General features: G+C 38.1%; 1 protein-coding gene across 5 annotated transcripts in view; it reads left to right on the top strand.

The window, feature by feature from the left end:
- pknox2 (PBX/knotted 1 homeobox 2) overlaps positions 1 to 16,258 on the top strand; it is a 327,926-nt gene that overhangs the window by 233,984 nt on the left and 77,684 nt on the right. For all 5 annotated transcript variants that reach the window (XM_031904840.1, XM_031904839.1, XM_031904841.1 and 2 more), the window contains 1 exon segment: positions 10,206 to 10,377. In XM_031904840.1, coding sequence (XP_031760700.1) covers positions 10,206 to 10,377 — 172 coding nt within the window.

Below are 16,258 nucleotides of genomic sequence, written 5' to 3'. Positions count from 1 at the left end.
AAACAAGCCAAGGCACACATACATGCTAGGCCACATCAGCCAATAAATGGACAGAGTTCTGCATTTTGCTTCCACACTACTTCCTGTTACAGTTAGAGCTGCATTATTTCTGGTCAGGTGATCTCTGAGGGAGCACCCAGCCCATCACTAAATGGGTGGCTCAATGGAAAGGATGTAAAAAGACAATATTTACTGATATATATTCTAGTTTGGTGAGATTCTTTAATAGGCAGAAGAGGCATCTGCCTAGGGCGCAATGGTGGGGGGTGGGGGGGCAGGCAGGTACCTCTTCTTTTACCTACCTCTAGTTCTGGACCCTTTCCCCCCACTGCAACAGCAAACGTGCCACCCTGTGTGCATGCATCGGGCACTCACTTCACACACAGGATGGGGGGGCTGGTTGGGGCAGGCCAAGCGACCAGGTTGCCTAGGGTGCCGGTTTGGCCCGGCGCTGGCCAGTGTTATAGTGCCAGGGCCTAAGTACCCACTGCTTCTCACGGCATATCATGTGCTGGTTTTGTAAATACAAACTGCATTTGACTGTATATAATGTGCCTGGGATATCAGTACCCACTGCCTTTCTCTCTGCAAAACTAACTAAGCATTTTAGGGTAAAAAAAAAAGTATTCCCACCCGCACTTTTGCACAGTATCCCTGGAAGTCAGTGGGAACCGCAAGAGGTAGATGGGAGGTTCATTTTTAAGCCAGTAGTAAATCCACTAAGTCTCACATTAGCTTTAGGTCAGTCTATGCATGGCCCATCTTTAGCCTTCCCAAACAAAAGCAGTGCTTTAGGATCTCTTTAAGCTTTTAAATACACTATACCTGATACAATGTGAAGATATTTATATTCAGTTTTCTACTTTGAGTTTTAGTAAAACTTTATTTTTGCATATCTATTGCATCAGTGTTCTCAGTATTTTTTATTAATTCTTCTCACAAAGTAGCCATAAACTACTTACTAATTACGTAAAAAAGCAAAATGAATTTGAACACAGCTGTGTTCTTGATTTCCAGAATATTGACAAAATCTAAACAGAAAAATTCAATAGTGTTAAATCATGTGAAAAAAAATCACTTGCACTTAAAATCACATTCTCCAACTTATTTTCAATGAGTCTGCAAAATCTCACATTTTTTAAAAAACTCAAATTAAAAAATAAATTGGGTTTGAAAAGTTTTCAAATATCGAAAATTTAAGATGCAAAAACATAAATTCAAAAATGACTGAGATAATGTTTCATGTGATCTCCAGTTGAAATAAATCAGTCCTGGGTATTGTGTTTTATTGTGTTTTATTGTGTATTGTGGCTTTGGTATTTATATGGTAAAGTTGAATTTGAATGCTCTCTTGGGCTAACAGTCATATTTAGAAGTACAGTGCAGTTCTGCCATTACTGCCTATCATTCATGGAGGTTCTTTGCAACAACAGAGGGATCCATTTAAACTCCGGAGCAGTGGGGAGAGGTCCGCCCCTAAATTTGTGCCGCCCTGGGCCCGGGCCTTTGCGGCCTTGCCACAAATCTGGGTCTTCTGATGCATATACATTAGAAAATGTTGTTTCTTATTTTCATAATTTTATACTGATTTTTGATAATTTTGTGAGTAATCCTATCTATGCTTTTAGTTCCTACAGTATATTAAGTAACAGTTTTAGTTAGAAAAATTCTGCTACTATTTGAATTAGGTTTTTCCAGCTCTAAATCAAACTTACTATTTCCCCTTTGCCTACTGAGGGGATAACTGTAAAGGTTAAAAAAATAAAAAGAAAAAAGGCAGTTCAGCTTCCAGCAATAAAGCAGTCTTATTACAAACACATCCATAGCAACATACAGTGATCCACCGCTCGTATTCCTGTTCTTCTTTTATTTTGCCTCTGCAAGAGCTGCTAGCAAGGAATTTGCCAAGGTTAACAAATTACACTTCTCCCCACTCTGCTTATGCGGTTTAATTCCCTCCATAAAATTGGAAGAGGAATCTGTGCTGCCTGCAGAGGTTGGGGGCATACCGCTGAACTCCCACCACCTGGCATTACTGCTCGGATTATTAGTTCCTGGTAATTTAGTGCCCTTGCACTGGGTCGATTTGTGCCTTTCATTTCTAATTGATCTAGTGGCTGTTTAAATGGCAGCAGGCATCTGTTGAGAGCTGGAAGGTTCATAAGGTGCAATAATTCATAACACAGTCTGGAATTTGTCTTTCATATCCCTGGGCTAAGCCCCTGCAGGGCTGCCTAAATTACGGCAGCATCGGCCATGCTTTATTTTCCCTTTCGTACTCCCTTTATTCTGCTCAGAGCTCTGAGAGTCTTGCATTAAACTGGGATCAGTGCAGATTAGGTTCTAATATTCTGCAGCATTAGTGGCTGCAAATTAGACCTTTGGAACAGTTTTAACCCTTCAGTTTCACTTATTCATATTATGATCTAATATTGTTTTTGAAAAAGGTTTGCTCTTTAGTCACTTCAGTGCACTGTTTCCTCTGTGGAAAATTTAGGCTGATTAACATGTCAGAAAATAAACAGTCTAGAATGACCAGGTTTTATCAGTGTTCTATACTTTATTAACAACATGCAAAATTTAGATTGAATATGGGCCAATTCTTATAGTCTGAGACAAATTAAGCAGGATAATTATGCACCTACAAGTTTACAAGCAGGTTTGCAGAGAGTTAAATCTCTTACATTAGGATGAGGTAGATCAGTGTAAAAAAAAAAAAGTTATGTTATCTGCATATTAATACCCAGCATAATTTTACAGGTCACCCAATCATTCTTGTATTACTAGGAACATCATGTTAAGTAAGACTGTGATGATAAAGGGATTATCTTTAAAGCACTGCAGGTTAATTACTAGTTTGAAATATGTGGCCCAGAGATTACACATCTCAATGTAATAAGTAGCAGCATTATACAGTAAATGGTAACCCATGCATACGATTATAGGCAAATGCAAATCCCAAGGCTCCTTGGGGTCTCTCCCAGCTTGGAAAGCCACTATATAAAAAGCCATTTTAACCAATAGCACAGAATTGTTAGGACTTACCAACAGATGAATACTAAATCATTATACTGTACAGTGTGCCTTTCCTAAAAGGGAGGAAGAAAAGTGACCACTTTATAATCAAAGTACAGCTTAAAATACTACTTAGAACTCCAAGTCTGCAACCCTTTGCTTTTTCACTGTCGGACATATTATGTTATAGTGTCTGGCCTTCAAAAAATAAAGAAAGAAAAAACACACAAAGGACAATACTGTCTGTGGTTTTATAGGAAATGAGATATTCTTATTGCTATGATAGTTATAGGTTCAATGGATTTCAAAATGGCTAGATAATGATTTATTATGACTTCTCATTTCAGCTGTAAATGAATAAGAATGTGGCTTTTCTTAACATTCATATTGGCTGCCTGCTTGCATACTGTAATCTGCACGATATTTTCATTTCCCTGTTGGATATAGCAAGGCTAGATGTGTGCTTAGCAATGCTAATATTCTGCTGCTTTTGCAGTATGTTGTTTTAGATGTTGGGTAACAGTGCAGTCTTACTAGGGGCCACGTACACGTGCGTTACATTATTGTGGAAGATGAGTAAAGATATCACCCTTTGCTGTACATGCACACAGAATTACTTTCTTATATGATTCCATATATTACAGTGATTCTGCATTATTAATTCAATAATTCAACATTCAATCCATAACAAAATATCTTCAAATCAATGTATTGAATTTTAATAGATATTGATTGATTTTTGCTGAAAACACATTTTATTCATATTAATTATTGTTAATTTAATGATATTTATCAAATTGACGTGAAAAAAAAAATGGGGGGATCTGATGGAATCCCTATTAGTCTCAGGCAAAATGTAATTTCAATTTTAATCAAGTCACTACAGTTATTCAATCTGTTCATCTGATCCATTCATTTAAATTCATAGAAAATAAATCAATAGGAATTCTACAGAATATTCTACAGGACCTCCCATTCCATTTTTGAAAGAACTGCTCCTAATTTTTATAATACTTTTTTTCATATACCTCACAAGTATTTTCTCAGCAGTGATGTATCATTTTTTTTATTCGCTTGTTTTACGTTATTATGAGAAATCGATTATGCTAAGTTTTTATTTAGTAAATAGATCTTTTAGTTTACCCCTGGTCCAGGACACCAGTACAGGTATGGGACCCATTATCCAGAATGCTCAGGACCTGGGTTTTTCAGAATAGGGGTCTTTCCATAATTCTGATCTCCTACCTTAAGGGGAACATTTACTAATCCACGAATGTCTGAAAAGAGTCCGAATGCGTTTTTTCGTAATGATCGGTATTTTGTGATTTTTTTCGTAAATTTCGCGACTTTTTTGTAGCCGTTACGACTTTTTCGTAAATTGACGCGACTTTTTCGTAGCGTTACGACTTGCGTGAATTCTTGCGACTTTTTCGAAGCCGTCGCGCCTAGTATGAAAGTTTCGGATTCATTCAAGCTTCAGTATCGTGACTTTCCTTGGGCCAGGTTGGAGCTGCAGAGTGCCATTGAGTCCTATGGGAGGCTTCCAAAATCATGCAAAGTCTGAAAGGTTTGCCCGCCGTTTACAAGCGCTCAATATGAAAAAGTTGCGACAATATACGAGCAAATCGTAACGGCTACAAAAAAGTCGCGACAATTCGCGCAAGTCATAACGGCTACGAAAAAGTTGCGACAATTTACGAAAAAGTCGCAACGCCGATGAAAAAATCGCAAAAAATACAAAAAAGTTCGCAAAATGTTTGTTTCCAATCCGAATTTTTCCCATTCGGATTCAGATTCGTGGATTAGTAAATGTGCCCCTAAGTTTACTAAAATTATTATTTATTCAAACTATAGATAAATTATTATTTAAATAGTAATTAAACCCAAAAGGATTGTTTTGGCTTCAATAAGGATTAATTATATCTTAGTTGGGATCAAATACAAGGTACTATTTTATTATTACAGAGAAAAAGGAAATCATTTTTAAAAATGTGAATTATTTGATTGTCTATGCGAGATGGCCTTTCCGTAATTTGGAACTTATATATATAATGGGTTTCTGGATAAGGGGTCCAATACCTGTACTGACAATCTGGCAGTTTTTTCTGGTCTAGTGTACATGAAATGATGAATGCAAACAGCTGATTGGTTGCTGTAGCGTACCGCAACAAGCCAATTCTTGCTAACAAAACCAAACTTCCATGCGTGACCAAAATAAGGAGGAAAGCAAAAAAAATAAAATAATTTATTTGCAAAAATAACTGTATTATGCTTTTACAGTTCTCTGCCTTTAGGTTAAAGGTACATTATGTATACATGGATTGTAGATTTCTGCAACAATATCTAATGAGTGGGAAGAAACATAGGAACATAAATATATACACCCATACAAATATTAGCATGTATTGTGTTTGTTGTAAAGCATAGCTTGTTTTTCCATAAAAAAAACTAAGGGGCAGATATCAAATAAATCATATTGGCTTTTTACTTGATTTTAGAACAACATGGACACAAAAAAAGCACAAGCATTTTCTGAAACCTCAAATATGTGGGATTTGTATATTTATATTTTAATAGAATTAAAAAAAAACAGGCACCAGAAAAAACTTGGCAATTAACCCTTTCACTGCCAGCCGTTTTGGACCAAAGTGGAACTTCTACTGCCAGACAGTTTTTGAACATTTGGCACTGTTTCACTTTAGGGGCCTTTCCTCGTGGGGACTTTTAGTTTACTCAGTAAAACAATATATTGTTTTTTTCAGGACAAACTAAGCTTTCAAAATATGGTAAAATTTTGGTGTAATTCCAATTCTGTAACAAAAACCCAAAATTTGTGACGTTTTAAAAAATCGCTTCAAAGCTTCCAGTCTATAGTATCTTATCTCCTACAGGTCATAAAGTAACCAAATAAAACACCCTAAATAAGAATGCCAGGGGTCCACTGAACAGTTTGATGCCCAATATGTATAGGTTTACCTAAGTATGTGGCATGTAGGTGCCCCAATGTAAACATACCCCCATATGATCTATCATTTCTGTCATTTCAGCTCCTGCAAAATCAAGACATTTACATCATTATATGTGGGATAAAGCTAGTAAAAAGTACGTTCACCCCAGAAAGTCATATATTTTTGGAAAGTACACATTCCCCTGAATTCAAAATGGGTACCCATGTCTATCTACTCCAAAGTACCAAGCTGCAAAGCTTTCCTAAAACTGGCAATTTTGATGACATTTCCAAAAATCCCTTCAAAGCTTCCAGTTTCCAGCATCTTATCTCCCACATAGTATTAGGTACCAAGATAAAACACCCTCCAGGGGTCCACTGAACAGTTTGATGCCCAATATGTATAGGTTTACCTAAGTATGTGGCATGTAGGGACCCCAATGTGAACATACCCCCAAATGCTCTATCATTTCTGTCATTTCAATCAATACATTTACATCATTATACTGTATGTGGGATAAAACTAGTAAAAAGTATGCTCACCCCAGAAAGCCATATATTTTTGGAAAGTACACATTCCCCTGAATCTAAAATGGGTACCCATATCTTTCTACTCCAAAGTACCAAGCCGCAAAGCATTTCTAAAGTTAGCAATTTTGATGACATTTCCAAAAATCCGCTCAAAGCTTCCACTTTGCAGCATCTTATCTCCCACATAGCATTAAGTACCAAGATAAAACACCCTGAATTTGAATGCCAGGGGTCCACTGAAGAGTTTGATGCCCAATATGTATTGGTTTACCCAAATATGTGGCATGTAGGGGCCCCAATGGGAACATACTCCCATATGATGTGACACATTTACATCCTTTATGTTGGATAATGCTACAAAAAAGTACGCTCACCACAGAAAGTCATATATTTTTGGAAAGTACACATTCCCCCGAATCTAAAATGGGTACCCATGTCTTTCTACTCCAAAGTACCAAGCCGCAAAGCTTTCCTAAGTTTGCCGATTTTTATTATATTTTAGAAAATCGCCTAAAAATGTTGAAGTTTGCCACATTTATCTCACACAATTTCTTGCGTACAAAGGCAAATCACCCCAAATAGGAACACCTAAGGTCTACTGAACAGTTTGATGCCCAATATGCATAGATATACCAAAGTCTGTGGTGTGTACTGACCCCAAAATGAAAATAGCGCATAAGGATTTCTCGCCTGCCAACTCAGCTTTTGCACACAGAGCCCCCTGTCAGCGTATTATGTGCTGTAACATCCCCTAACTATACAGAGACCCCCAGAAAACCATATATTTTTGTAAAGTACACATTCTGATTAATTCAAAATAGGTAAAGTTAATTTTGTATACCAAAGTTACACATGGCAAAGCTATGCTAAAAACAGATCAGGAATACTAATACTGGGTTAAAAATGCAATAAAACCACAAAAATTGTGCAAATCAGCGAAACAACAAAATAAGTCAAAATAAGTCACACGGGGTCAGAATATCTGATACAATAGTCACGCTGTCAAAATAAACAGTTTTCAAGGAAAATAAACTAAAAACAAGCAGTAAAATGGAAAAAAAAATACAAAAAAAAGTTTGTGTATACAGTACACATGTGTAGATATGTAAAAGTAGTGTGACAGTATGTAAGTGTGTATATAAGTGTATATTAGTGTGCAAAATGAAAAAAACAAAAAAAACAATAAACCAAAAAAAGTGCTAAATTGTGTGCTGTATGTAGGTATAAATGTGTGTAAATGAGTGTTAGTGTGTAAATACAATAAATAAAAACACACTTACCTGTACAGAAGATCCAGATCGCATGGCTGGCCCTCCTGCTGCAGTCCCGGTGAGTGGGCAGCTCTTGGGGGGGGGGAGCAGGAAGCGGGGCCAAGCAGCAGACGCAATGCGATCGCGTCTGCTGCTTGGGGGGAGGGCCCTGAGATGATCGCGTTGCAGGGCCGACATGACAGCCCCCCGGGCTCGTGGCGCAAGCCGCTTCGGCAGAGAGAATCTTTATCTGCCAAAAGACGTACAGCGTACATCGTTGGCAGATAAAGCCTTTCCCTGCAACGACGTACGCCATACGTCGTTGGCAGGGAAAGGGTTAAAAACTGGTAAGGTTGTATAGAGATTAAAGAAATATTCTCTAACAAATTTATTGTGTTGGGTTGAAAACCCCAACATACTATTCTTCGACTTTGGCTTATTCTTCCGCTTCTTCTTATTCTTAGTGCCCCCCATATTCTAAACGCTACTCCTCCTACAGTTTTAGGGGTACAGCACCCAAACTCCCCACACTTCTTCGCCCTATAGCAGAGCAGGGTGCTTGCGCTTTTCTAAGTGATCCCGCCCCCCCGTCTTTTTGTGGCGCCGCTCTGAACAACCCAATTTTTCCATTAACTTTGACAGGGAAGATTTTGCCGCACTTACAACTTTGAAGCTACACCCCCCAAACTTGAATAACATAATAATGGGGTCACCCCAAATGAAACAGGGACATTTGTTGGATGACCCCAAAGTGGGAGGGGCCAACAACAGCCAATCAAATTTCACCCATTGACTTTAATGAGGAAATTGAAACTGCTGCCAATCTTACAGCTTTGAGGCTACACTCCCCAAACTTGAATCACATAGTCATGGGGTCAGCCTGAATGAAAATATGATGATTGTTGGATGCCCAAAAGTGGGCGGAGCTGTGAACAGCCAATTAGATTTTACCTAATGACTTGGCGGAAATCCAACCTGCTGCCATTCTTACAGTAATAACACCAGGGTCCCCAAACTTTGCAGGGTTAGGTACCAGGTAACTGTGGTTCAAGGTAAGAAAAAAATGTGGCGGAGCCACCAACAGCCAATCAGAGTTTACCTTTTAACTTTCAATGGGGAAATTCAATCTGGTGCCATTCTCACAGAATTAACACCAGGGTCCCCAAACTTTTCACAGTTGGTCACTAGGGGACTGCAGTTTTAGTTTTGAAAAGTGGGTGGAGCCACCAACAACCAATCAGATTTCACCTATTGATTTTTATTAGATTGTTGGCAGGGTTCCCAAACTTTGCATAGTCAGACACTGGGTGAGTTCGTTCTCAAGGTTAGAAAAAGTGGGCGGGGCCGCCAAAAGCCAAGCACATTTCTTTCATTGTTTTCAGTGGGGAAATTTTTACTGCTGCCATTCTCACATGTTTAATGTCAGGGCCCCCAAACTTTGCACAGTTTTTCACTGGGTGACTATGTTCCAAGTTTAGAAAAGTGGGCGGGACCAACAACAACCAATAACATTTCACCTATTTACTTTCAATGGTGAAGTGTATAATGCTGTCAGTCTCACAGTTTTAATGCCTGAGTCCCCTAAATTTGCAAAGTTCGTCACTGGGGCAAAAATAGGAAAAGTGGGTTGGGCCACTAACAGCCAATCAGATTTCATCCATTGAATTTTATTGGTTTAAATTTTAAATGCTGCCATTCTCACACTATTTATGCTAGGGTGCCCACTGTCTGTCACTGGGTGACTTCGACTTAAGGTTAGAAATGTGGACACACCCACCAACCACCAATCACAGTTCACCTATTGACTTTTATTGGTTTGAATTTTAACTGCTGCAGTTCTTTAACTATTAATCCTAGGGTCCCTAAACTTTGCAAAGTTAGTCACTGGGTAACTGCAGTTCCAGGTTAGAAAAAGGGGGTGGAGCCCCCAACCGCCAATCAGATGTCACTTGTTGACTTTCGGTGGGGAAATTTAAGTTGCTGCCATTCAGACACTTAAAACCAGGGTCCCCAAACTTTGCACAGTGGTTTTTACTATATAACTGTGGTCCAAGGTCAGAGAAAGTGGGCAGAGCCCATTCAGTGACTTCATGTTTTTCAACCCAACATGAAGTTTATCAAACTTCCCTTTGTAGTTTATTTTCCCAGTTTACCAAAACATTTAAGTTTTTCACCTTCATTGAAAATTAGTAGAAGTATGTGATTCTTTTCAGTGTCTCTTTTTACTGTTAAAAAAAGTCGACTATTTGGTTCAAGTTTTTTCTCAACCTACTCTTTGAGAAACAAAAAGTCTGCATTTTTTTTTTTTGCACCTGTGTTTTTTTTCTTTTAGATGCATCTATACACTTTTTTTTTTTTAGCTATGGCACTTTAGTGCAACATCTATAGCCAAGCTATAAATAACCTGAACACACCATAATACTTAGCATGGCAGATATTAATTTTTCTGTTTTTCCTTGCAGACATCCGCTTTTCCCACTTTTGACACTACTGTTTGAGAAGTGCGAACAGGCCACCCAGGGCTCTGAGTGTATAACATCTGCCAGTTTTGATGTGGATATTGAGAACTTTGTTCACCAACAGGAACAAGAACACAAACCATTTTTCAGTGAGGACCCTGAACTCGACAACCTAGTAGGTCACTTCTTTTTGCCTATACTTTAACATGATAATATTCATTAATTTCTGTAGAATATCCTAAACATTCAGATAGCGCACTTATAGAATGATATTGTTTAATTTGGTGCCTCAGTATTATGGGACCTGCCCTCCCAATTCACTTGTCTGCTGCAAATACAGGCTCACTTAGTTCTACAAGAAGAAACAGACCATGCAGCACACTACATTGGTGGTTTGAATGGAGAATTGTTTGTCTCAAGTCATTCATTAGAATTTACAATGTTTTGGTGGTATTTGATTCCTTTTCTTACTGCCAATTAGCCAAGGGAATGTAAACGCAGCACAAATTAAAACCTCAACAAAAAATGGCTTTTGCGCCCAGTTTGTTCCCTCTTCTTTTCATTTCATTTCATTTCATGCCTTCAATACATTAGTTATAGTCAGAGAAACATCATTTATCCTGAATTACAAAAAAACAAATATCTTTTTAACACATTAAACAAAGGTTAATTTACTAAAACTGGTGTTGGATTGCACTAGTGCAGTTGCCCATAGCAACCAGTTAGCAATTATTTTGAGTCCCCGCAGATGAAAATTTTTACAAAAATACTATTGATCAGTTTGCTATCTGTCTTTGGAAATTTTCCCAAGTTGGTATTTATACAAATGTTGTTTATATTTGTGTATTTGCCATGTTTTATTGTACATGTATGGAGTCATTAAACTATGATATATTTATATATAATTTGAGGCTTTAAAGGAACAGTTTGTGATTCCCTCTTTGCGTGTGTCCAAATAGCCGAGATTATGCAAATCAGCATCCTTCATGCATGGAAACTCCAACTGATTATCTCTGACATTGCTGAATTTCTGTTAGGGGTGTATGTAAAGGACCCCTTATGTAGCTAATAGCTAATTGTCTCTTAATCCAACAACTATCACAAACATTATTGTATTCTTCTATTTAATAGGAAACCGTGTATATTTTATCTTTTTGTCACCCCAGTCTGCTCCAGTCCCAGTGTGCGCATTGAGAGGAATTGATTTCAGTTCTTAAATGCCCAGTTTAATCAGGGTGGATTGGTGCTCTTTGTACCATGTGACAATAGCCTGTTTAAAAAAAAGCTGCATAGTGCCTTGAATTTGTATTCAAATTACTAAATACTGGTAAGTCTTTTAAATAGATTAAGAATTTCACAGGACTTGGAATAATTGACAACACCTGCCAAAATTGCTAAAAAATGAGAAATTGTCTTTTATAAAATATAGTGTATGTTATAAAAATAAAACGAGTGAATGTCAGTAACCCATGATGCAGTTGTAATGATGCCATATGGACAAAGGATGTGTGAACATGCTCTAAATAGACAGTGAAGTATTGTTACAGAAAGCATCCTCCCTCTACTTATCTACATAAACCATCCTTCATCTGAGAGGCAGCTGCCATAATGCTTGAAGTAATACACAGTTAGAACATAACCACCTTTAACTGTAAGCCTACAGTAACTCATTTCTTTCTTCCTATCCCTTATATATTAACATGCCCAACCTTCCATTATTAGTGAGCGATTGTTTTCGCTAGGCATAGAAAACGCAGTCTCGTAAAAAAAAAGCATAAAAAAGACGCGTGGCACCCACCTTTTATGGAAAAGTCCCAGCCTTTTTGTCTATTTAGCTATCATCTTTTTTAATAATATTAGAATTGAGTATCATTTTTACATAGAAAATATTAGCCAAGTTCTGCCCAAAGAACCTGGAATGTCCTATAATGAGAAATGGAGTGTAGAGTATTTTTATTTTAGGGCAGCAGACATTTCACTACTGAGACCGTTTGTTTTTACAAGGCAGTGTAATCTATTACAAGACAAAATAAGGATTGATAATGCCAAAATAAATTACTTTCCTCAGGCTTGCTGAATAGTCCATTGTATTTGCATATGTTAATTTGAACAAGATATGAAACCTTTCATATAATTATATAAAAAAATGACAGTATATCTCTCCAACTATAAGCACAATTTGTTTAGTTGTTTATATTTGTGGTCCTGTCTTTGGTTTCATAAGTACCTTTAAGAAGTTACCTGCTTCTAGGATGGCGGTAAGAGAAGACGGCACAAATGGAGTTTCACTGGAGCAAACCCTAACAGTCAGCAGTTTGCTGCTGATTTATTGGGTAAATGTTTACTGCTAGCTTTCAGCAAACCATTCCATAATTCCCAGTTTAGACGGCAGGCCACATTACAAATCTCAATGAGCTCATATACAACCTCTTGCAAGTGTGTTTTAGTACCTGCCACGCTTTGCTAATCACCGATCTTGCAAATGTCTAAGAAATGATGATGGAATTTCTCTCACAAAGCGGTCGTTCCTGATTAGCAGCCACAGTCATTTTTACGTTCGCCTTAGAACGTGCACGTCATTTTAAGCAATTTGCTCTTGGGGAAGATTTTAAAGGAGGAGAGTACATCTCAACATCACTGTGACATTGCCTGTTATTACTTGTACTCATTCTTATTTTGCACCATTTCCACATATTTATGTACACAACACCATAAATAAAAAATCAGATTTTGGCACTTAGCTCTATTACTATAGTAGTATATTGTCTCAGCACAATTTATTACTGGTAGATGTTAGATGGGTTTTATGACACCTCTCGGCTGTTGGGATATTTTTAGCTTTATATATTTAAATAATGAAGCATTTTTAAAACCATGCCAGGTAAAAGTAGGTTTAAGTAGAAGAAGCTGCTGTCCTGCTAGAAAGTATATTCCATAAATACACTTGAAACATATCTATAGTAATATGTCAAATCAACTGGGCTTGCTGTTTTTCTCTTTAAGAAATTTCTCTAGTCATCCAACTGACACTTTGAAAATATTCTGCCGGCCATTTGCAATGAAGTATACATACAATTGCAGTGATTTAAGCAGTGCAATTGCAGTGGATTCAGCCTGTTTTTGCACGCACAATGCTGGAATTCTGGTAGTAAAAGAAAAAACATGGTAATTGCGCTTAAAATTGCACTTTGATCACTGCACTTGCAGATGTAAATGAGCCCTGTAGTGTTTTACTCTTTAAAAATAATTTGCAGCATAGTCCTGAGTTTCATTTGTCATCTGTTTCTTGGAATACAAATAGCACTACTGTGCTTGCACAGGAGCAGTGGAATGTATTCCTGAATAAGAGAGTGGCTACTAGCCACATTGGGTTACTGGATGCTGTAGAGTTTAATCCCCCTGGCCTGAGATATAATAACGATATTCATAAATAGTGATGGGTGAAATGTTTCGCCAGGCATGGATTCGCGGCGAATTTCCGCGTTTCGCCATTGGCGGATTGTTTCGCGAAACGGATGAAAAAATTCGCAGCGGAAAAATTCGCCGCACGTCCAAAAATTGTCGCCGGCGTCAAAAAAGAATTGTCGCGGGCGTCAAAAGAATAGCCGCGCGACGAAATAATAGCCGCGGGCGACGAAATAATAACCGCGTGCGACAAAACAATAGCCGCGCGACAAAATAATAGCCGCGGGCGACGAAACAATAGCCGCGCGACAAAGTAATAGCCGCGTGCGACGAAACAATAGCCGCGCGGCAAAATAATAGCTGCGGGCGACGAAACAATAGCCACGCGACAAAATAATAGCCGCGGGCGACAAATTTTTTTGTCGCACGACATTTTCGCCGTTTCGCGAATTTTTCGCCGTTTCGCGGATCTTTTTAAAGATTCGCAAATTTTTCGGCGAAGCGAAACGGAACAGATTCGCTCATCACTATTCATAAACTGCAAAGCTACCCAGCATACACACTACTTGCAATTTGCTTTATAACTACCCAGTTTTAACGTACAAATTCCTTTGAACAAGAAATTTGTTCTCTGTCTAACAGGACTCCATACTATAGAATAAAGCGTTTCCTGAATTTCATGTTGCTTCCTAAATTATTCAATGTCTGCTAAAAGGATACTCCAGTCCAAGAGAATAATAGAGTTTCTATGGTGACCTTTCCGGGGATTGTATATGACCTTTCTTTTCAACCCCTAGTCCTCATTTACTCATCCAAGTTTCAGATTACTTTAGAACCTTTCTAATTCAATTGTGTGGACCCCCACCAGTGCAAAGGTTTGGTTTATCTGCAAAAAAAGCACAGGTGGCTTTTATTAACACAAGGTAATAAGCCCAAATTACAAATCATGTTCATTGTCCCACCCTTGGATGTTAGGTTAGACACATTACTAAACTATAAACAACGTAATATCACTTAATACTAATAATACTCTAAATCATCAAAACCAACCTTTGAAGGCATTTTTGTAGCTCATTAAAAGCATCTGACATTGTGCATAATCTGTACTTGCTGACAAAAAAAACATATATTTCTTTTAAATATAGGTTTTTTTTTAGAGTAGCAAGGAAATAAATGGTGCAGGCTTAGCCTTGTGCTATCGTCATGATCTTACCTTGTGTTAAACTACTTCTGCTTCCATGTAAATTTGAAAAAATTGTTCTGGCGTAAAGATGATGAAAAGGCCAGCGACATTAGCCATCATTAGAACAAAAATCATGTATTCCTCACAGCCGAGATATGCATAATTAGAAAATAGAAAAAGGTCAGATCTTGCCATTATCAGCTCAATCAGCCGCAGAGTGTCACGCAGTCAATTAATTCAGCATCTGTGTTTTTTACAACCCTCTGCACGTCTTAAACCGGACTGTAAGTATTCACTAGGACATATATACAGCTCAGTCTCGCTGGAGCATAAATGAGACCTGAGCACATGAACTCATATAATTGCAGAATTTATGTTTTTTGTTGGTGGATGGGAGTCACAATTTTGTGGCCATTTAATGTTAAGCAACTGAAATATTCCCAGCTAACAGGAGTACTTTAGGCACGCAAAGCCATGATCAGCATATTTATTTTGGAATTATTTGTTCGAAACATCATTTCACAAATTTTGGAATATACAAATTCTGTAACTACATTTTTTCTTTTTTTTTTAATTCAGCCCTTATTTTACCTATATTTATGGACTACCACTCCAAGAACACTCATATGCAAACCTTAATTGGGTCATTTATGGCCTCCAAGTCAGTGTACAAAGTGCAAAAAATGGGCACAGTGCTTGCAGATTTTTTTTATCCACCATAAGGTGCACAGTGCACCCATTTCCCATGGCAGAAGAACTGCAAAACTATTCACACTCTTAAACTTCAGCCCAGGGAAATAGTAAAAGACCCCTTATATATTATTAGGAGACAAAAATGCAGCAACTATATTTATGCAACATTAAAGATGTATTCTTATATTTGCTGCAGGTCTCTGTGCTCTATTTCAGAGCACTGCTAAGTACATTGGTCAGCAATGTATTGTAAGGGAGCATGGGGGAGGTACATAGGCTTAACCCCCTCCCGCCTCCTATTAGTCCCCTAACTTGTGCGTAGGGAGCAGCAGGCTTAAGTATAGGTTAGATTATGCCTCCTGATGCTGCTCTGCAGAAAATTTGATGCAAGGGTCAGGTGATCACTAAGGGGCATGGTCTTGCCCATATGCCACATCCGGCCCGGCGTGTAATTTTATCCGGCCCGCAAGATCATTTTATATATTATTGGTTGTGATTAACACACAAGTGGTCTAAATAGGAATCCGTACAAGCAGGAAGCGCTGCAGTAGTGATGCCGCCGAACAAACGGCGTGAGCTAGCGGCACGGAACTCGTGTTTCTTTCCACTTCTATTTCAAGTAAGTTCCCGGCCGGGACTTTAGTTTCATATTGTGTAGCTCCCCTGAGGGCTCTATTCACACGAGCAAAGTAGCGACAGAGAGCATTTTGCACTATTGCACTATTGCACTTTGAAGGATCTAGTAGTCTCCTCTCACCCAGACCCTATTAATATA

The sequence above is a fragment of the Xenopus tropicalis genome, chromosome 7, assembly GCF_000004195.4.
Source record: "Xenopus tropicalis strain Nigerian chromosome 7, UCB_Xtro_10.0, whole genome shotgun sequence".
Lineage (NCBI taxonomy): Eukaryota > Metazoa > Chordata > Amphibia > Anura > Pipidae > Xenopus > Xenopus tropicalis.
This window is presented reverse-complemented; position numbering and strand designations above follow the sequence as displayed.